This window comes from Convolutriloba macropyga, chromosome 13 (assembly GCF_964194025.1).
Source record: "Convolutriloba macropyga chromosome 13, txConMacr16.3, whole genome shotgun sequence".
NCBI classification, from domain to species: domain Eukaryota; kingdom Metazoa; phylum Xenacoelomorpha; order Acoela; family Convolutidae; genus Convolutriloba; species Convolutriloba macropyga.
The window spans coordinates 22,256,553-22,279,013 of record NC_134480.1 but is presented as its reverse complement, the minus strand read 5'-3'; the positions used below and the strand labels follow the sequence as shown (position 1 = coordinate 22,279,013).

At 34.8% G+C, this 22,461-nt stretch overlaps 2 protein-coding genes across 5 annotated transcripts in view; one reads left to right on the top strand and one right to left on the bottom strand.

Moving 5' to 3' along the window:
* Positions 1–22,461, top strand: part of LOC142351789 (putative ATP-dependent RNA helicase DDX46) — a 513,331-nt gene that overhangs the window by 67,669 nt on the left and 423,201 nt on the right. The gene's annotated exons all lie outside the window — the stretch shown is intronic.
* On the bottom strand, positions 7,627–20,787 carry LOC142352131 (uncharacterized). 2 transcript variants are annotated; one of them, XM_075404509.1, is made up of 5 exons: positions 20,553–20,787; positions 17,907–19,331; positions 14,488–14,708; positions 12,026–12,161; positions 7,627–8,200 (listed from the first exon to the last, which is right to left on the bottom strand). In XM_075404509.1, the coding sequence occupies exons 2-5, from the start codon at positions 18,520–18,522 to the stop codon at positions 7,854–7,856; spliced, it is 1,320 nt and encodes a 439-aa protein (XP_075260624.1). In that variant the 5' UTR covers positions 18,523–19,331; positions 20,553–20,787; the 3' UTR covers positions 7,627–7,853. The 2 variants fall into 2 exon arrangements, with proteins under 2 accessions (XP_075260624.1, XP_075260625.1); XM_075404510.1 differs by having other exon boundaries at positions 20,668–20,787.

Below are 22,461 nucleotides of genomic sequence, written 5' to 3'. Positions count from 1 at the left end.
TGGGGCAAACAAGCAGGTCAACTCCAGATCTGCAGCAGACGCAAGGGCTCACGAGATCCTTGAGAGTACCACCATATACAATGGCCTGAGATACGATGTCGGAATGCTGTGGGCAGCAGACAACATCCAGCTTCCAAAAAATTACTTCTCCTCCCTTGTGCAACTAAAATTGCTCGAAAAACGTTTGGCCAAGGAGGAAGACCTCAGGGAGAAGTATACTAGTACCATCAAGGAAGACCTAAATAAGGGGTATGTAATTGAGGTTCCGGACGCTCACAAGGTTGAGAACTGGTCTGATAAGGAGTGATACCTACCCCACCATCCGGTTTTAAATCCGAACAAACCAGGTAAGGTGCGTAGGGTGCTCAATGGAGCAGCAAAATTTCATGGCGCCTCACTGAATAAATCTTTGCTCACTGGCCTTGATCTGCTCCAAAATCTTATTTACGTACTTCTTCGCTTCCGACAACATCCATATGCCGTCTCCGCCGATATCGAGGGAATGTTTCTACAGGTTGGCGTGTTACCATCAGATCAACCATCACTTCGCTTTCTGTGGCGGGAGAAACCCACAACTAACGTTGTAGTGTATCAATATACGCGCCATATATTCGGGGCTAAAGACTCGCCCACATGCGCCAACTATGCATTACAACGCACTGCGAGAGACAATGCCAAGTTTTACCCCGAAGCTTCAAAAGCCGTCCTTGAAAACTTCTACATGGACGATTACCTTGACTCAGTGGAGTCTCTCGAGAAAGCCATCAATAGATCGAAGGAATTGGTACATCTCGGTGGGTTCAAAGTTCGTAAGCAATGTACCAAATCTGGCTGACCGAATTGATGGTTCCCCTCAATCTACTGAGCCCAAGGTTATTGTTTCATGTCAGCAGGATTCATCGGATGTGCTAGGGTTAAAGTGGGAACACACTAATGACATTTTAGTTGTGAGTCGGGGTACAAGCTGCGCTATCACCAAGTCCCTCACGCAACGCTTGGTCCTAAGTCTTGTCTCGAAAGTCTTTGACCCCTTTGGTCTTGTCGCACCGTTTACCGTCGGTGCGCGACTGCTCTTAAAAGACATCTGGCGTGTCACAGGACAACAATGGGATGACGAGCTCCCACAGGACATGGTTCAAAGATTTTTGGTTTGGAGTGCGGACTTTTTGGTTCAAAGCTTGAAAACATCAAAATTTCCCGAAGTTACTTTAGTGGAACCTTTGATAATATAGAGTTGCATATGTTCGGTGACAGTTCGCAGGATATTTTCAGTGCGGTCGCATTCTTGCGAGCCCGTGTAAAAACACCTACGGAAAGCGCGCGTGGCGCCAATGAAAGTAATGACTGTCCCAAAACTCAAATTACAAGCAGCTCTACTTGCCGCTCGACTGAAAAGGGAAATTACACAAGCACTTACCGTAACTGGTAACCAAGTATTCATGTGGACAGATAGCACGACCGTTCTCCAACGGATTAACTCTAATGAAAAGCAACCAATCTTTGTTGCAAACCGCGTTTGTGAAATTTTGGAGTATACCAGCGTTGACCAATGGAACCACGTCGCCACTAAGGATAATCCAGCTGACGCTGGCACGCGTGGAATGTCCACTGAGGTTTTGCAACTAAGCAGTTGGGTCAATGGTCCACATTTCTTAACTAACTCAAGTTTCCCTTTCGTGCCGAACAAAGACGTCATTAATAACATCAAACTTGGCGTCAACCAAGCAGTCATTATAGAAGACACTGTTTCTCTCGCTACATCTGTTAAGAAACAGACAACTCCCGTTCCGTCGTTATTCCCATTTGATAAGTTTAGTTCTTATCAAAAGCACTTGCGCATTGCCGCATACGTTCTCCAGCTTTTGCCGAAACATGCTGGCTACCGTAACCCCGATGGTAGCATTACCGACCCTACTGAGCTTGACGAAGCCGAGCGTCATCTACAGTATTTGGTGCAAGGAGAGTCTTTTGAAGAAGAAAGAAAAGATCTTCTTGACAATAAATTCGTTAAACGGAGTAGCCGAATTGCTCCACGTTCACCGTTTATTAGTCCAAATGGGCTTATCCGTTCCTCGGGCCGCATCAAGCGGTTAATTGAAGTTTGGTTTAACGTAAAGTACCCAATCATCTTAGATGCACGTCATCCGTTTGTAAAACTGTTCCTTGAACATACGCACGTAAAGCATTATCATCAGGGCGTTGAATACCTAAGATCAATTGTGCAGGAACACTACACAGTACTGACACTAAGATCATCCTTGCGTTCCATCAAAGCACACTGCCTGAGTTGCCGAGAAGTCCAAGCTGTAGCTATGCAACCAATAATGTCTGACTTACCAAAGGAGAGACTTGCTTACCAGTCTCCTCCCTTCACGAACACTGGCGTTGACTACTTTGGGCCATTCTATGTTACTGTCCGCCGTACTAATGAGAAAAGGTGGGGCTTCCTCTTCACCTGTCTCACTACTCGCGCTGTCCATGTCGAGATAGTTACATCCATGGACACCAGTTCTTGTGTTATGGGAGTTGAGCGATTTGTGTCACGTAGGGGTACACCTGCCATGATTTGGTCGGACAATGGCACTAACTTTATTGGAGCGGAGAAAGAACTCCGAAAAAGTATTGAAAAATGGAACGTTGTCAACATTGCAGCTGAGCTCGCTCACAAAGGTATTAAGTGGAGGTTCAATCCACCCAGCGCACCACATCAAGGTGGTATCTGGGAGAGGTTGCTACGCAGTTTCAAACGCGTGTTGTATACTATTCTTGACACGCGTCGCCTCACGGATGAGGTACTGCATACTACCTTTTGTCTCGTGGAGAATGCTCTCAATTCGTGTCCTTTAACACCCGTAAGCGCTGATCCGTGCGATTTGAACGCCTTAACGCCCAACCACTTTCTTTTAGGAAAATACTCTACCGGTATCCCGTCTGTTGTCGGCAATAATGAGCTTGACCATCGTAAACGATACGCCCGTGCGCAGTCGTACGCTAATGCAATCTGGTCCCGTTGGATCAGAGAGTACGTGTCGACGCTGAACCGACGCTCTAAGTGGCAGACGCCTGCCGAGCAACACTTTAAGACCGGAGACTTGGTTTGGATAGTTGAGGAAACCAACCCTAGGGGTTACTACCCAACCGCTCGAATTGTGGAACTCCGTTACGTCTCCGATAGCGTCGTGCGCTCCGCCGTTTTACGTCCGTCGACCGGTTCACTCTTTTTCCCAACATCTTCTTCCGGGCCGGAGGATGTTACGTAGTAAATATTAGCCAATCAGAATCGAGTATTTCTAAATAACAAATACGCATATAAATCGTTCCAAATAAGATTTAAATACGTTCTAATATACGTAGAAAGTTCCTAAAAACTTCATTTAACCTAATTTTAAGTAAATATAACCACTATACGTATCGATTAATCTGGTTTTCGGCTTAATATTTTTAGGTTTTCTAGACATTTGCCGATTGAATACGAACTGATTTGACGTCAATAACATCAGACAAAAACCAGTAAAAGAGCATCAAAAAATCTTGCCGTTTAAGTTTTCACTTGTTGTTATGATACGTTACGAAATCGATCGTTGCTTATATGTTGTTGCTATACGATGCTTGCTATCATTGAATGAATTCACAATCGAACTACTGTTGTTATCAGAGTTTATAATTTTAAACTCTGTACGTTGTCATCAAACATCTGCATGAATGCAATACCCTAAAAATACACGAGTACCTAATTCTCATTCCGATATTTAGACTTCGATTTATTTAGAGACTATGCTCCACCATAAAGTGGTAACAAAAAGACCGTTTTCCTTCCAAATAACATATGATGTGATATTAGCTCGGCTTTAGCGAACAGCTGAAATTTAGCCAGAACCACAATGTCATGCTAGACTTTTGATGGACTCAAATTAAAACACTGGATTTAGCTCGGCTCAGATTGTAATGCTCAAATTTTACTAGACTCAAATTAACTGAACTGGACTTCAGCTGGCTTCATCATTGTTAGAAACTCGCTGGACTCGAAATAGCAAACAACAGGAATGGGGTCGAGCTAATGTCAAGTCATGCATCGATCAAAAATCTTTTCATGAGCCTTCCAAAAGTTCATGTGCCTTTTTATTTCTTATAAAACAGTCAGCAGTTATATTCCTTCGTCTTTTGAAATCATGATGATCGATTAATCTATCAAAAATCTTTGATGTTTTCGAAAATAATAATTAATAATTTCGGAAGGCAAAATTGGTTCATAAGTGGTCAACAATCGTCTAGATAACCTAAAAAAAAATAAATCGAAAACAACATAAATTGGTACATATCATGGTTACATTTACTTGAAATTATGTTAAACAAACTTTTTCGGAAGTTTTTACTTATTATAGAAGTTTTTATACACATTTAAATTCCAATTCATATACTCAATTCTGATTGATTTACAATTTGCCGCATACGTAATTACTCTGTAACTTTGCCAAAAGCAAAAAAAAATTCCAAGTTGGCAAAAAAAACCACACTTATGAAAAGACTTTTGCGATATGAAAATACCCTCGGCCGATGAGTTTTCCGTAGCCGGACTATCAACGTGTTATTGTTTGACCGAACAAACATTCAACATTGACCCAAAAATCTTATGAAAAAACCTTTGCTTGACCCATGAAAAGAGTTTACCGCTTAATTAGGTAGGAAACTCGGTTGTATAATTTTAGTCAAAAAAGGCTCTCTCAATAGAAATTTTGAGTCCTGTCATAAGTTGAGGCCTGAAACTAGCTCATACTTGTCTATGCCGTTTTCTCCGCCTTTCTGTTCTCATCTGGAGTTAGAAAAAAACCTGTCTTCTCTTTTTTTTCGAAAAAAGTTTATTTCAGCAATGGCCAGAAGAAAAACAGACGTTTTTTTTGAAGACGCCAAAAAGAGAAAGAGTTTCCTGTTTCCGTGTTTTTAATGTGTGTCCGTGCGTTTGTGTTTTTTGCGTGTGTATGTGTGGTGTTTTTTGTGTGTTTAGTATGTTTGTGTTTGTGTAAGTCTGTGTTCTTTGAGTCTCTCTCTCTCTCTCTCTCTCTGTGTGTGTGTGTGTGTGTGTGTGTGTGTTTGTGTGTGTGTGTGTGTGTGTGTGTGTGTGTGTGTGTGTGTGTGTGCGTGCGTGTGTGTGTGTGTGTGTGTGTGTGTGTGCGTGCGTGCGTGTGTGTGTGTGTGTGTGTGTGTGTGTGTGTGTGTGTGTGTGTGTGTGTGGACAAATTGCACGTATCATTTTTGCAGGTATTGTAATTAGCCGCAAACTTAGCCGCAAACGTTGCAGGTGATTTAACCTGGACATTTTTTAGAGTATATTATCAATTTTTGGGTAATAGTTGCGTTGAAAACTTTCTCTGTTACGGTAGGCCGTTTTTTTCACAAAAGAAACAAAATCTTGTTAAAAGCGACACTAATTCTTTTCGTACACGTGACGGAGCGGGTTTAATAAACATTGAAAAGTTTTTGTCGCAGTATCTGTCAATTTTTGCGAAGAAAACTTATACAGCTTAATTATGCCTCTCTTCTTAATTAATTGTCATGCGTTACTTCACCTTAACTAAACATACCCTTGCTTCGTTTCTGACACATTTTGTGTCTGATCATTTTCTTCTCTGATAGACATTTTAAACTACATGCGATGTTAGCGCAGTGATGTCTTTAGGCTTATACTAATGAGAGCAACGTCTCATTAAGGTCTGGAAGAAAGAACAAATTGCTTTTTGTTTTCAAATTGTTTATTAGTCTTGCCATCTATTAGCTTAGAAGCAGCTGCAATGTTTAGTTATTCTTGCTGACTGACAGAATGATATTACAAGGACAAGTCTGTAAGTTAAGTAGACAAAATTGAATTTTATGGCCTCCGTTTATAAAAACATCAATATTGACTGGAAAGGAAAATTATTTTCTGATTTACAACAGCTGAAATGAAGTGCGTTAATAAATAGAATCCCGTAAATGAAAAACACTGGGCAGAATATATTTTGGGAATATTAATCGAAACCAAAATTTAAAGTAGAAAAACCGGGGTGAAAATTAAGTTGGTTTTGATCGCAAAATTTCAGAGCTGTTCTTACATAACCTCACCACGATCAACGCAAAATTATATATAAGATGTTACATAAGAGATGTTTTATATGAGATTATTGCTGTGAAAAAAAAACACGCATCGCAGCTATTCATAGCTGTTTATACATTTTCTGGCGTTATTCTCCGACACTTTATCAAATTTCATTAATAGGAGACAAGATTTAGGAAACCGGGCTGAAAAAAGAATTATCAAAAATAATGGCGGCAGTAAAAAAAAATCGTAGAAAATCAAGATGGTTGCAGATATAATAAATATTTCTGCTGTTTGTATTTTCTGTTAGCGGTTGTTCTTTTACCGGACAACTATTTCACTCTGTAATTACATCATATAAACTTGTTCACATGTGTTGAAAAATGGGCTGTGTGAATGAACATAAAAGAAGAAAGAAAAGAGAAAAACTTGTGAACACAAATTGCATCATTTCTCAAGAGACCAATCCAGCAGTAATAACCTAAGAGCGACTACTTCATTCTGGGAGAAGATAAATTGGATAAAATGGAAAACTGGGTCGGGGGAGGGTTTAAAAGTGATCTCTGAATCTAATTTAACCCTCATTAAAAAGTACTACTATGCACTTTTGCCAGGCTGGATATTTCTTATACATTTGTGCAAGCACCTTATATTATGGCGTCCTGATTTTGTTTACGGTTTATGATTGTTTACACCCCTCCCCCACAAGCTTGAGTAATCAACTTGAAAATTATGCACTCTTGTTAACCAGAAGTGTCTTTTGCTATGATGACTAAAAAGATAGACAGACCGCCTATCAGAGTCGAACAAATTCCCGTAAAGCCGGTATTTATATTCATTGAGTATTTTATTTTTGCATTGCCTATCTTGGCATTTGGAGATATGGAAATAACGTACCGTAGGATCAATTACCGAAAAAAAAAATCCGAAATTATTCTGAAAAAGTTCAAAAATTTTTTTTTTTAACAAAAAATAATGCTATAAGATGAAAATCGGCTAAAAATAAATCGGCTATGTGAGTTACGAACTAGTGACATTGAATTAGGGTTAAAGGGACACATTTGCATAAAATTACAACCTGTGAACTGAAAATGAACAAGTTTTGATTAAAATTTATGAGGCAGGTCACTTTATCACACGCTGTTCACACACAGATTAAACAGATTCTGGACTATTTATTCAAATGTCAGAATTGAGAAAAGACGCGGAAAAACATTCAGTGCATAAAATTGGTTTTTCATCTCAGCCAGGAAAAGATTAGAGACTTTCCACTTTTCGCTCCCCGAAAATGTCCAGCGATTTGATTTGTCAATTTTGAAATGAGATTTATCAATTTTATTACTTGATTATGTTGAAAGCTCGAAAGAGATGGGATTATACAATTTCCCATAAATTTTGCTGGATCTAACAAAACCTAAATTAGCAATTTTCACTTCAACGATGCGACATATTCATCAAAAAGTACTAGTATACAAAATTAAAATAATTATCAACGAAACTTTGAGTTGACCGACATACATTAAACGTCTATACTGAGGGTAAAGATTAGAGGACTGTTTAATAGCCAAGATTTAATTAAAATAATCATACAAAAAGGATCAAAACATAAAAAGTATAAAACTGATTAAACGTTGAGTAATCTAAAATAAAAATCTCTTGTTTGTATAGTTCGTTTCTTCCATTAAACTCTCAACTCAGAGCAAAAAATTCATTTTTCAACCTTCATTTTGAGATTCTGATCACGCTAACATCCCGGTCACCGCGCATTGTGAAAAATTCGACATCAAACATGCTCAGACGACGCGACACCTATCGGCACTGCAGCATGAGACGACAAAACATGGCCGCTTCCAAACTGCTGATGACTAATATGCTGAATCTGCTGATTTTGCTGATACTGTGGATGCGTATGTTGTTGTCTGCATACGCGTTTTGAAGTTTTGGTCGAAAACTTTGACAAAAATGGGCAGAAAATGACCAAACTTGTAGTTACGATAGCCAGAACGTATCCCCACCCCACGTGACATCTGTCCATGTTATACATGGCTGTATTTTCTCCACACATTGCCCGGGTGAAAGAACTGTGGAAACCCATTGGGAATATGGTCAGGGCAAAAGTTTGCACTAACACTGAAACAAAATAAGGGTTCAATTGAGAAAGTTTTTTTCCAGTTATTACAAATGCAACCAGAACTTTTTTCCTTTTTTAAACACTAGTTGTAATTTTTGATCTTTTTATGTTTACTAAGGAACAATTTATAATCCTAGTAAGTTTGCTAGGAGATTCCATAAAACTATATATCATTTAGCATGTAGAAAGAATCATGAATGACTTAGTATGATTACTACGAATTTTTTATAGTGTTTAATCCGGTGTATTGAAATCTGATCATTCTGAATTTTTCAGCAAAATTGAACGCTACCTATGCAAGAAGCCGAGTATCTCAACAGAGATGCCATTTTAATAAATCTATGAGCAAATAGATATAAAAACTTAATCGAGTTCGATGCCTGTTAATAAGCACCTTATTTCAGACTAATGCATGAGATCATTCTTTCTTCTGACAAGTCTCAAAACAGTTGCAATCAAAAGCAACGAGATGATGTATATTTATCTTTAGATTTTTGTCGACGGAGGAAATTCTGAGCAAGCTTCTGACACCGAGGATTTCCTCAATTTGGGTAGATTAAGCCAATAAAAATAAAAATTTTGCTAATTTTGTGCAGCGTTTGTCAAACAGACGAGTTGAAACAAAAGTACCGCGGCTTCGCGACGGGAAGTTTACAGGGTTGGCTTTTGAAGGGCATCTAATTTCATCATCTTCACCTTTTTTGTCCCCCAAATGCTGGGCTTAATTAGACACAAAACAGGAAACACATCAGCAGGGAAGGAAAACAAAGGAAAACTAGGTCAGCCTTAATAACTATCCCTACTAACTGGGTAGTTATTTGTCTCATTATTTCAAAGTTCCAATTATCTTTTCCCCTCCTTTTGAAATTGAAGCAAAAACTGCAAAATGAGAAAATGGATTTTTGTACACTCTTTCACGGCGTGATTAAATCTTTAATCATTGCGTTTGTTAAATTTCGAGGTGAACATTGATAAATTCGGAAAATTGATGAAATTTGTTCCAACAAAGGGAACAAAAATGATTAATCTTTTCACACACTTTCGATTTTAAAAATAGAACCTTCAGTTCGGAGAAACAATGACTAATAATTCTTCATTTCGTTTTTTCACGCCGTGAGCTTGCAAAATGCGAAGTTAAATTTTCGTTTTTTGTCACGCCGATTTTTTTTTGTAAATCTTCACTATGGAAAAATCAATGCTTTTATTTTCTGCTTTTTCTACAATCATGACAGATTTTTCAGTAATCTTTCAAGATAATCAAGTTATTTACGATCGTGAACTGTTATTTTTATGCCTTTTTTGGTCGTTAATTTGGTGATTTTTCGCCAAATGTGCTACAATTTCCATCTAATTGCGTCGGCTGAAGGCAGTATTTAAAAAGCGGTCGAGATATTTTGGCGCCGAATTCCATTTACATTTCTGCAAAACAGACAAAATGTCTGGGGATAAAAAAGGAGAATATATATTTGAAGATATAGAGTTTAAAAAAGAACTATTCCATTGAAATTGCTTTATCTGTTAATATAACATATATTCATTACTTTAAGTATACTCTCATACAAGGCTTGAATAGCTCTTGAGAATTGAATTGAATAGATAGAAAAAAATTCTACTTCTCGTAGATAATAATATATTTCCCCAAGTATGTAATTATTCTGTCAATTTGTATTAAAAACGCTCTCAATGTTGGAAAACTTATTCTTTTAGTATAAGCAGCACTTTCCACAATGAAAGTGGTGTCTCAGTATATGAGGGAAAAGTATTTATAATACTGGGAATGAATTGTTTAAAAGCGGGGTGGTGACAAGCTAGCAATTTTGGGCTAAATTTGATTGGGTCGGGAGATAATAGGTAATATGTTTATCACTCTTCCCTTTAATACACTGATTTACGTCCGGATTAGATCCAAATACCCTTTAATTATCTTTCCCTAAAAGACAGACATAGTTATAAATGGTTCATAAGTAGTTATAATTGGCACCGGGATTAACGATTCCTCTACACCAGTCATGGAAAGTTACGGAAAAGTGTAGGAAAAGTTTGGAAACAAAAATGAATTGGGAACACCTTATCAAATTTAAAGGGATTTAGTTAGTACAAGTTAAGGAAAGTTGATAACTAAAGCTTTGAAACTGAGCGCGTTTGCAATTAAAACTTGGTTAGATATTTATACCGCACACCAAGGTATAATGAACCCCCGGCTTTGTTCTAATGAAAGTAGATTGATTACACACAAACAAATAAACATGGTTTTAACTTATCTAATCTAAACAAAAGTTCTTTTAAATTTGTTTCAGCTCGTTCGCTGGAATTTGTACTAGGAAGTGAAAAGGGAGCGAAAATGATCTCTCACTCAGATGGGAACATTTCGCGTTACACTAAACTGTCAATTTTTCATGTACTTTGAAACAATATTTGTCATTGAGGGCAAACGAAAAGCGCAGTCGGGTAAATCAAAAATTTAAGCAACTTTTATAAACAAAGAACGGCGGGATTTTAATTAAAACGTTTCAAACTGCGCACAACTTTTTTTTCAAAATTAGGGCCTTCCAAAAAAATCCAAAAGTTTAGTTAACATGAAAAGGTTTTCATTTGAAAATTAAAATGTTTTAAAATCTGCAAATTTTACGCTAATTTAAAGTAAAGAATTGATTATTCCAATTGTTAACATAAAAATTAAGCCCTTATTTTGTAAATTTTTAGTCATTTGTTTGAGTTCTAACAAGCCTTTTTTAGTTCTAACTTCTAAAATTTCCCACAAAAATCAAAATTTATTGAATTCAAAAATTACCTCGCAAATTTGCCCCTTTAAGTACTAAAGCAAAAATTTCTTTTATACTATTTTTTAAAGTTCATTCAACTAAATGCATGAGAGAATACTTGAGCTTTATTAAAATATGTATTTTTTTAAAAAAAGAGTTCAAAGCGGAAAATCTTAAAATCTTCAAAAAGTAGTTTGAACTGGTAATTAAGCTGGAAAACAAAGCTGCAATTATTCAGATCCGAAAAGAGCAGCTTTGAGTAAAATAATTGAAATGGAACAAAAATACACCTTTGAACTTACAACTGTTAATCTAAAAGGCCATTAAAAAGGATATAAAAGGCGCACTCCATAAATATTTGCTGGATTTTCACAAAAATGTTATTGTACAATTTATGAATAAACCATAAGATGAAAGTTGTTTCGGACGTTTCTTTTAGTTTTTGTTTTATTTTCAGAACTAACTGGAATTCAATTAAACAGTTTGTACTCAATTATGTAGTAAATGAAATTTTTATTCGAATGATTTGTTACAAATGAAATTAATAAAAAACGAAGTTCATATTTTATTAAATCAATTTTGTGCGATCAATGAGCAAAATTAAGTGTCGAAATTCTAACGTTTCAGATCTCTACTTGAAAGGAATGAAATTGAAAAATTGGGTCTTTCTGAAAAAAAGGCTTAAGTTAGTGGCTCAATTATTAAAATTTCTTGTTATTTGAAGTGACTTTTAAACTATTATAGCATTAGAATGAATCTCATAAATATTCACTGTAATAGCCCTCAGACAAAGCAGTCAAAGTTACAAATATTAGAATGTAAGCTTCATTGAAAAGACTTTGATGTGGGTTGTTCAATGAATTTGAAAATTTCAGTAAGTTTTCATCAATAAATGACACTTTTATGCTATTATAATGACTATTTCTACCTTTTCATTAAGTCATGCGAATCATAGCACGTTAAAAAAACACGATGTAATTTGCTAACTCATGCCTTTGAGGGCAAAACGTGATTGGTGGGTGGATAGGGTGGGGGGGGGGGGGGGGTATTCAGTTTGTTTACCTGCAGATAGTTGGAAGTATCCGGCTAGCCAGCTGGTCCTCTGTCTCCACACAGAGAGAGTGACTAGGGAAGAGAAGGCGAAACAGGAAGCTACCATGAGGAACACAGTGCCCACTGAGTACAAAAGAGCTGTCACCTATAAAATACATACACCACTCTAATCATACATATACTAGATCACTTTTTATGAATATCATTATAATTGGTAAAATCGTGGCTCACGGCCGATCATTGTGATTAATAATCATCAATGGAATCACAGTGCTTTTAGGTTGATCTAGTTGTGAATGTATTGAACCAAGGCTGGTAGGCCATAGAGTGAAATCATTGATAACGATTATCAAAAAACAGTGGACCAGTTTGCTTATAAACTAATTACAGTTATTCAGTTTCACTAAGGAAAATAGTAGCACACTGGAAACGTTACTCAAATCTGAAATAGTTCTGAGTGGAAAAGAAAAGGCTGTCACTTTGAGAACGTTTGTCTGATGTTTTTCTTTTTGCACCCAACAATTCAACTGTTTTTAATACCAGTTTTTAACCAGTTTTTAATACCAAAACCTAATACAAAAATTAACATTTAAACTTTAAATTGAAACTCTTTTCATTTCCAGGTTCTCGTTTCAGTTGATATATGCGTGGGATTACCCTGTACTACTGGAAAAATGGAGAGCAATCCGAAACAAAATTAATTTAAAAGCGTTTCAGTCTCAATATATGGAATATAGTTCGCGTTCTACACCTCTGAAACTTAATCTCTTTGTCTCTATCTCGTTTTCCTATACAAAGCGTAGTTTCAGTCTAAGGATGTACCGGTTGTTCAATAATTTATAAAAAGAAGAACTTATTGAGATCACTTAAGATACAGATACTTCAAGTGCAATTGTTTTAAGCCTAGCAAAAATGATACCTGAGCTGCTTAAAATTTTATTCAACAATGAGCTATACCCAATGTAAAAAAAAATGTAACATATTAAGTATCAGAAATTCACCACATAACAATACCAATACAGGGAATCTTGAATCAATTGAAAAAAAAATGATTACAGTTAAGCTTTAAAATGCCACAATGAGAAAAATTAAAACTCAATGTATCACGATATAGGTTTTTGGTTACCTGGAAAATTTGTACATACGAGCGAATAGTTGAGTATCATGGAAAAGGCGAAATGAGTAAACAGGCATGTTTATTGCTCGCCCAACAACACAAATTATATATATATATATATATATATATATATATATATATATATATATATATGACAATTTGTGTAACAGATAAAATAAACTTATCGAGCAATGGCTGAAATTTAATTTTAAGGACATTACATGACGAAAGCTTTTAAAAATATCTGAAAATGGGCTCATGAAAAATGTCACGCTTAAATTTGCTGTCGAGAAGGTCATTATGTTCTCTGTGATGTGACACTGTCCTTCAAGAACTCACTAACACTCGTCAGATTTTGAACCGATTACTGAATTTGATATCAAATTTGAAAGCGCAGAGAACATAATGATATCACATCTGATCCAAAGAGTTTCATTTTCATTTCACAAAGTTCAGCTGAAATCAGGCGTTAAATTGCGTTATTTACAACAATGAAATTTAGATCAAAGAAATTTGATGTTTATAGTTCATGTCAAGGCGAAAAATCGATTAAAACAACAGCAGAATTTAAAGAAGTTTATTCGAAGCACTTTTGAATCCTGAATTAATTTGCTTTTGTCATTTTATTTACTGTTCATACAAACAAATATCTCTCGGAATTTAACTTTGTAGTCTGTGAATTTGGGTTCTGCAGTGCAGACTTATGCACAAATTATCAGCAAAATAATATTTCCAAAAACATTAACGTTTTGCTTGAATGAAAGAATTGAATACGAGCATTACAACTTTTCATTTTTTCCATTGAAAAAAAATTTAAAATTAAAAAAAACTGATTGTCATTTTTAATTGATTTCAGTCATTAATAACAACTAAAATTTTCTTAATAAAGTGCGATAATTAATTACAAGAACAAAAACAAAAAAAGCTTTACAAAGAAAATTAATTCTCATTTCAATTTTTTTGTTACTTTTTTCATGTTTGCGCAGAATCCCCTAGTCGAATACCGAGGGTTATCGCGCAATATCTTTCTTCAAGAAAGACGTTTCTGAAAAAAACGGATATCATGCAAGATCTTATAAGAATCTCGCGGTAATCTGGTATGAGTATGTATAATCTTACAAGATCTCACAAGATAACCGTCCGTTGGAGTTCGACTAGACAATTAAAAAATATTCGGGTCTTTTTCATTACAACCCCCCTAACCTTAGTTGGCATCAAATGTTCAGATAGCCCTTCAAATGCCGTAAACATTTAATTATTGGGGGCTATAATTTGGTTTTGTGTCTGTCTGTGTGTGAGGGGGGGGGGGGGCTATGATGGCAAAGAGCAAAATTTCCTTTTAAACAATATTAACCTGAAAGGGACTGCTGGGCCAATTCATGACTCCATTGTCAAGTACGAAGTAGGAACAGTGTTGCACAAAGTATAGATTGTCCTCGACTGTGAGTCTGCATGACTTCATCGGACCAAATCCGTTCTGGTCTGAGTCTGCGAATTGGAGCACCCAAGTAGAAGATACAATGCTGAATGCAGAGAGAAAGGCCAGCACAATTGACATTAGGGTCCATAGCACACCTGGACGAAATAAATTTGTTTGTTTGTTTACTCTAATTTTAACAGTACAACTTCCCTAGTAATTGTTTAAAATAAATAGATAAAATTCTTAATTTCAACCAACATTTAGTCAATGGACAAAGTTCAAATTCTACGGATAGTTCACAATATTTTAAAAGATAATTAACACATATTCCAACTTTCTGTGGGAAAATCTATAAATTGCGAAACAGCTGTTATATAACATGCAGGTTAAAAAAATGGGTATCTTGAAATTAAAGCCGTCATCACAGCCCAAAATCTAGCCTGAGAGGAGATTATCTTTATTTATTCATTTAATAACTCCAATTACATCCCGCAAATCAAAAAACTATTAGATATTAGTTATAAATTCAATGTCACCTGGCTGGAGTGCTCCTTTTATTGACCTAAGTGTTCATAAAAACACCTGCAAAGAAGATCGCGCGGTTACTTTTTTGTTTGTTTGTTTGCTAACTGTCTATGTTCACGCATAAAAAAACAGTAATCTCTAGTGGTCTAGAACTAGTTATAGTTTTTGGAGAATAGATTTGAAGTATCAATTTCAGTTCTAGCACTGAAATTAACTGGTCTCGTTTGTCCACTCCACTTTTTAGCTAGGAACTTTCATCGGAGATTTCTTTATAACGCATCGATTAACCAATAGTACACCTGAATAGATGAACAGATATCACTTTTTTCGATTATTTACTAACTAATTATTAGGGTGTGAGAACAATTTATACAACCCCATTACACCCAATGCCAATTTTGTTTTGAACTGTAATTAGATTTGTCAGAATGATTTTTAAGAGCCATGACCATATCAGCGGCTCGTCGGACTTGATATGAAATTATCGCAACTGAATATAGGATTAAATTATCCAATTAAGTTGAAACATCCTTGTATTAGCAACTGCTCAATTATGATCGAAATATTAAACAAAGGGCATTGGGTAAAAAGGCATCGTGTTAAATGACATAGGGAATAATGGATTGGGTATAATGCCAGTTTGGGTATAATGGCTTTGAGTATAATGGTACTGGGTAAAATGGTATTGAGTTAAATTGTCACGTATCTTTATTAAATTCAAGTAAATCTCAAATGCTAAACAGATATGCTAAAATATTTGGCTTAACTTAGTATAAATTTTAAAAGACTCCGATCAATTTGAAACCATCTTGTCTTTATTAATTATTTAATTAATGAGCAGTGTGTAAATAAAAGAAATTGATTACCCGGATTAGGACAAACATTTTTGTAGAAAATTGTATTATTATCCAAAAAAAATTCAAGGCTCATTATCTTCAATGCTCATCGCTTTCACGTTTTATCATAAGAGCAACCCTTAAGCTTTTTACCTTCATAAAACATGCAAACTCAAGAAAATGTTTTGAACCTGAGAGCAATGTCTTTGTCGTCATCTAGAATTTTGTTGCACTCAATTTTAAATTGTACCCAGGAAATAAAATTTGAGCTTGTGATCTTGGAAGTTAGTTTTCAAATGAAAGAATAAAAATAAATCAAATAAGCGCAACCGTTTCTGGAGTTTTGATTGTAACAAATGAAGAGTAATTCACACAAACGAACCTATGATAGAGCAGCTCAACCGAAACAAACTTGCAAAAATCTTTGAAGATAGCCATTCACCTCGCAAGATCTTACAAGATAACCATCCTATCCTGACCAGTGTAGTCTTTAACTAATCTAACGGCTGAGAAAGAAGCGAAGAAAAAAGAGGGCAAAAAACATTAAATTTCATTAAGTAATAAGTGGTGACAATTTGATGTCAAGTGCAATTATGTTTAGAGCAAAAATGAGATGTTACTGGGTACACTGAAGAAAAAAGTATACTACCACAATGATATAATTTCGAATGTTTTGAGCAGACACAAGGAGGAAGACTGGCCGTGAAAGTAAACTTTAACGTAAAGTGTTGAAAGCAAACCTACTTAAATTTGCACTTTCTTAACTCAATAACTAGGAGCATCATTTAAATTGATATCTTGAGCTAAAAATTGAGCTGCTCTACACAACTTGCGAAATTATGGGCTTAAAACATATAACTTAAAAAAATTGTGGGTTTAAGTTTAAAATTACTGCTAGATTATATAAAAATTGATGTAATAACAAAATTTTTTGTCAAAAACAACAAAAATTAGGCTAGGAGGTTAGGTAACGTTGGTCTTTATCTCAATTTCTGACTAATGACTAACGATTTCTTGTCTCACGATGATATGGAAAATCTTTACAATGCACGAAGCGCTAATATAACCCTGAGAGATGGTTAAATTGGCCCCAAACTTGCTTCCATCTCAACGCAGAAAAAACTGTACGGGATAGCAGGAAAATATCTTTTAGGCCTCTTCTCCTTACGGACAAAAAAATTACTTCACAGCTGGATCCAATTCTTACGAGCAACTCAAATATGTCTCTGCTGTTTTTCTCCACAGAATATATTGATCGGCTAAAATTGACTGGACAAAGGAGAACGCCTTTCTGGCATAAGTTTCCTATAAATTTTTTTGGGTATAATCCATAATTGTATGTACTTGCTATTTTTGCGCTACTTTTGTGCAACTGAGAATTCAGCAGTGCGATAAATTGATCGGGTTGCATCTTGTTCACGCAGCAACTTTCGGACCACGCGCCAATATGAAAAATTGTAAAAAAAACATCTTTGCTAATTTTTCAGACAGCCAATGGAACCGTTTCCAATGAGTGTTCTACATCAAAAGCTATTTAGACAGGAGTATCTGTGATTCTGGTTTAATAGCAAAAATGGTCCTTGGTCGAAAAGATAATATCTGGTTAACTTTTATAGAAAAAGTTAGATACTTTAGCTCACTTCCATCAATCGGTAAAGGAAGCAAATGCTCCAACAAATTTCAAGTTTTTTAAGTATCTTTTAACTTTGGTGTGAAATCCTAATTCACGTAAAAAAATTAATAGCTCCAGGTCATAACAGCTGTTAGCTACGGGTAAAATGCACCGCTAAGCAAAAAAAAACTGCGTCTAAGCAATTCTATGAACAATAAATGTGACCATATTAACGTTATTAATATCTATTTTAACAATATTAAATTATAAAAGGGGCATTGAAACTCTGCAACATAAATTTTTCAGCGTTATGAAATATATTTCGGAAAAAATTGTAAAATTTAAAAGAAATGCCAGCACTAAAAAAGAACTGAACTCACCAATCCAAGTGACAGAAGGCGGCATCATTTTTTTCATCATGTATACTTGCGAACTAAAAGTTCCTCTATCTGACTCAATATTGGACGTTGCAAACGGGTTCTGGGCACAGGTACAATTACCGTGAACAACTGGGACGCCTCCGAGATGATCGTTTTGCCCAGGGCTGGGTCGGAAACCTACAAAGTTTTGGGCATTGTAGTAACTGTGGTACCCGAGCGAGGAATTCTGAGAAGCTACAACATTGTCAAGCGAATGAAGGGATCCGTCTGAATTGCTGGTTCCACAAGGTCGCAAAACTTGGGATCCGGAACTATTGACGACATTCCAGGAGCTCGAATTGACGACGTTTCCAGGAATATTTTGAACAGGGAATACATAATTGTTGAGATAAATTGGATTTTGACCTTTGATTAACGTGTCAACGGGTGATCCAGAAGCCGATGAATTTTTTAAGGACTGATAAAAACTTTGAACTTGGGGGGAAAAATTGACAACTTGTTGTTTTTCGCTCATCATCGGAGTTCCAGTTTTGGTCATTAACGTTTCCATTGAGACTAATTCTCCAGAGCAATGTTGATTTGATTCAACGTCTGCTTCAGAAATTGTTTCCATCATTTTAATTAACGTGTGATGTTTATTCTTGAACGATAAAAGAAAATAACTCAATTAAATTCCAACAAATCTTACTGGAATATTTTAAAACAGGAATTGCATTAAAATTTTGGCGATTTTTTAAAGTTGACTGAAACAATGATAAATTAAATCTTTAAATTGACAATTTGAGCCAACTTTCTAAAATTTACAATCACTTTTACATATAAAATCAGCCAATAGGAATTGAGCAATTTTACTCTGCGGAATAATGATAAATATTTCACCAAAGCTACTGGAAAAATTAACAACTATGAGCTGAGCAGGGACGCTTATAAGGAAAAGAAAATGAACTGATAATTTCGAGGGAAAATGGGACACAATTTTTCTAAAATAGTCCAAAATATCTTTCCAATTTTTCCTCAATTAGTCGAAATAGGGAAAATTGTGCGGATATTTTAGCTACTTGCGTTACCTGAGCTCCGATAAGATAATCTAGACGTAAGCAAAAAGCATAAGAAGAATTAACAATGCGTTGAACTCCAATTCTGCAATTATTTATTTATAACGAAAAGAGTAAATAAATAATAACTACACAACAAAATAGCCCAAAATTTTTGGGGTGTATAACGTTTTAGAGGATTTACCAAGATAGGAAAAAGGATTAAGGGAAAGTAACGTATTCAAATTTAAAATAAGCTGGAGGGAAATACAAAATGGGAAAATACTGGGAATGATATCAATTGTAACGCTCGGATCCGCTTTTCCGTATCGAATTTCCGCTAACTGTCAATTTAGCTCCCAAAATGAAGGGATAAATGGCATCGAATTTCCTCAAAACACTCCTCATTAGGGGGAATAGGATGTAGGAAAAGGGGGCTATGAATTAATTACGAACACGTGAAACACAATTTGTTCACAGATTAAGTTTCTTTTTCGATATACGCGAAAAACGATTCAGAAACATTTGATGTAGAGTTGTAAAACGTACTTTATGAAGCAAATTTAAATAACCAAAAGTGCTCAATTTTATTGATTTGGGAATCATAATCTGGGAAAATTATCTATTTTTTCACAATAAAATTCCCAAAATTTGTTTTGATCTGTTTTTCTGGGGTTTACTGAATTGACGACGCAGTGTATGAGTCACCGAAAACCTTGAATAAATTTTTGACGTACAGTTTAAGGAATTAAATATTTAACTCGTGTGAAGAATCAAAATGATAAGTTTAATCATTCAAAAGTCACTTTTCATTATAAGTATCGTTAATATAGTACGCGGATTTTGGTTCTGTCTGGTTTAAGAACTCTGAAATTGCTAATTTATAAACTATACAATTTCAGAAATTTAGGTTTAGCGTTGAGTTTACAAATTCTGTTGTAAATGAAAGAACTATTCCCAGAAATTGTATCGAAAACTTCGTCTGGTTTTAGCTATAAAAAAGCTACAAGGCGCAGGATTTTATTATATGATTGTAACTTCGAAGCTTTCTGTTATAAAACTCTTAATTTCGCAACAGATGAAACGAAATAATCTTGGTAAAATTAAACGAAATATAGGCGACAATTTAAACAAATGGTGTAAAAATTTCGCACCATTGTAAAATAAGATTTCGGGTTTTGGCGTGGCTGTGAAAAGCACCCAAATACGTTTGTGAAACAATAACCCGATTTTTTGCTCGCATGAAATGTCAGCTAAATTTTCCCCACTTATTTCAGTGTTCGAGTTTTATTGCCTTGTTGCTGTTTCTGTTCCTATAAAATACCTATGCGCAAATCTTCAGAATGATATAAAAAATAAACTTGTAATTTCAAATTCGTAAATTTATGAATTATCAAAAATTGTTTTATGAACGATAAATAATTCTTCAATAATAAAAAAAGTCTTGTCACGATAATAAAACAAACAAATAGAAGCAACAGAGATATTAATAATTTTAACACGATATAGTAACCTGTTTAATTTAATTATTAGTTACAAAACTTAGACGTAAATGTAGTTTCCAATGAGACGGGACTTAATTATCAATCTTAGTTTCAGAAAAACTACTGACTAGACTTTTTGGCTAAGTCTTAATAACATCAAAGCAAAAATAGGCCTCGAATTTTGCACAATTTTACAAATTGACATATTTCAATCCTGAAACGTTAACTCATAACCATTATAACCATAAAGGCAAACTTAAAGCAAATTTAGAGGTTTAAAAGTTTAGTTTGAGTGACTTGTAATTTGAAGAGTATCGAAATTATAGTATTGATACAAATATTGATTATACAAGTTGTATTAGGTCTAAAACTCTAATGCAAACATGCAGTACAACTTAGTGTGTAACGACAATTTCAATGACAAAACTTTATCTCGAAATTTTGTGTTTACGAATGTTTTTGGGTTTCACATTCTATTCAACGGTTTGTGTGTATTTTAATTCATCTTGAATCGTACATGTGTAAACACGAATACGAATAGTAAACAAATTTACCGGAAATCAGTGCGTAAATTAAACTGGTCCTAAGAGGTACAAAATATCAAATTTTCAAATTTTAATAAATTGAGGTCACTTGATGAGAATCGAAACTGTCCTACAGGTAAACATATTAGCTCAACTCAAGTGCAATCAATTAAAGAGTTACTCCAACAACCACTCCTCCGCGAAGCCCCCCCCCCCCCCCCCATTGCTTCTTAATAATCATACAAGGATCAAATATGATGTCATGTTGCAATATCATGTCTTAATTTGACCTGAAACCCATATCTTACTTCAGGTCAAACTAAGCGTAACATTTGTAGTTGTTAAACTATCCCTTAAAAATTTGACTGACCTTTTAATGATTAATTACCACGAAATCATACAAATCATTTATATAGGCTTTTATCATTACGAGGAGTCAAGCATGACCTTATATCATTGCCAGGAGTCATATATTGAATTATATAGAACTATTCAATAAAACTCAAAAAAGCATTTAAAAACATTAAAATAACTGTAAATGATTTTCGAGGAAACGTTTTAAAAAGATGATTTATTGGAGCTTTACGACAATTAGAGTACTATACAAGAAAGCTCTGTAATGTGCGTTCGCATATTAGGTTCTGACAAAACAAATTTCTGATGAAAAAAAAAACAAATAACAACAATTATTTACATCCAAAATTCTTTAAAAAACTAAAAAACTACATAATAACAAGATCAAAATTATTGTCAAACAAAACATTAAATAAACACACCAGTTTGCTATTCACTCGAAAAAAAGGAACAGTTTTTGATGAGGCTCGGTAAAAAGTAGACAAAAAAGAACAAAAGCGACAAAGTTAAAAAACACGTAGATGTTTTCTTGAAGAAGAAATAATATCAAATAATGAAAAACATTACGTCTCAATTGAAGTCATAAAATAAATTTTTGTTCACTTAAGCCGCAAAAAGAATACTTTGAGATCTGTCATTTGGTACAATAATCGAATTCTCTTTTAAAACAGAGAGCAAGTTCAGACAAAAAGAAAATTCCGTTACACTTTTCAAATGCGTAAATTTATGCATTATCAAAAATTGTTTTATGAACGATGAATAATTCTTCAATAATATAAAAAGTCTTGTCACGATAATAAAACAAACAAATAAAAGCAACAGAGTTATAATTAATTTTAACACGATATAGTAACCTGTTTAAGTTACTTATTAGTTACAAAACTTAGACGTAAATGTAGTTTCGAAAGAGACGGGACTTAATTATCAATCTTAGTTTCACAAAAACTACTGACTAGACATTTTGGCTAAGTCTTAATAACATCAAACAAAAATAGGCCTAGAATTTGGCATAATTTTACAAATTGACTTATTTCAATCCTGAAATGTTAACTCATAACCATTATAACCATAAAGGCAAACCTAAAGCAAGTTTAGAGGTTTAAAAGTTTTGTTTGAGTGACTTGTAATTTGAAGAGTATCGAAATTATAGTATTGATAC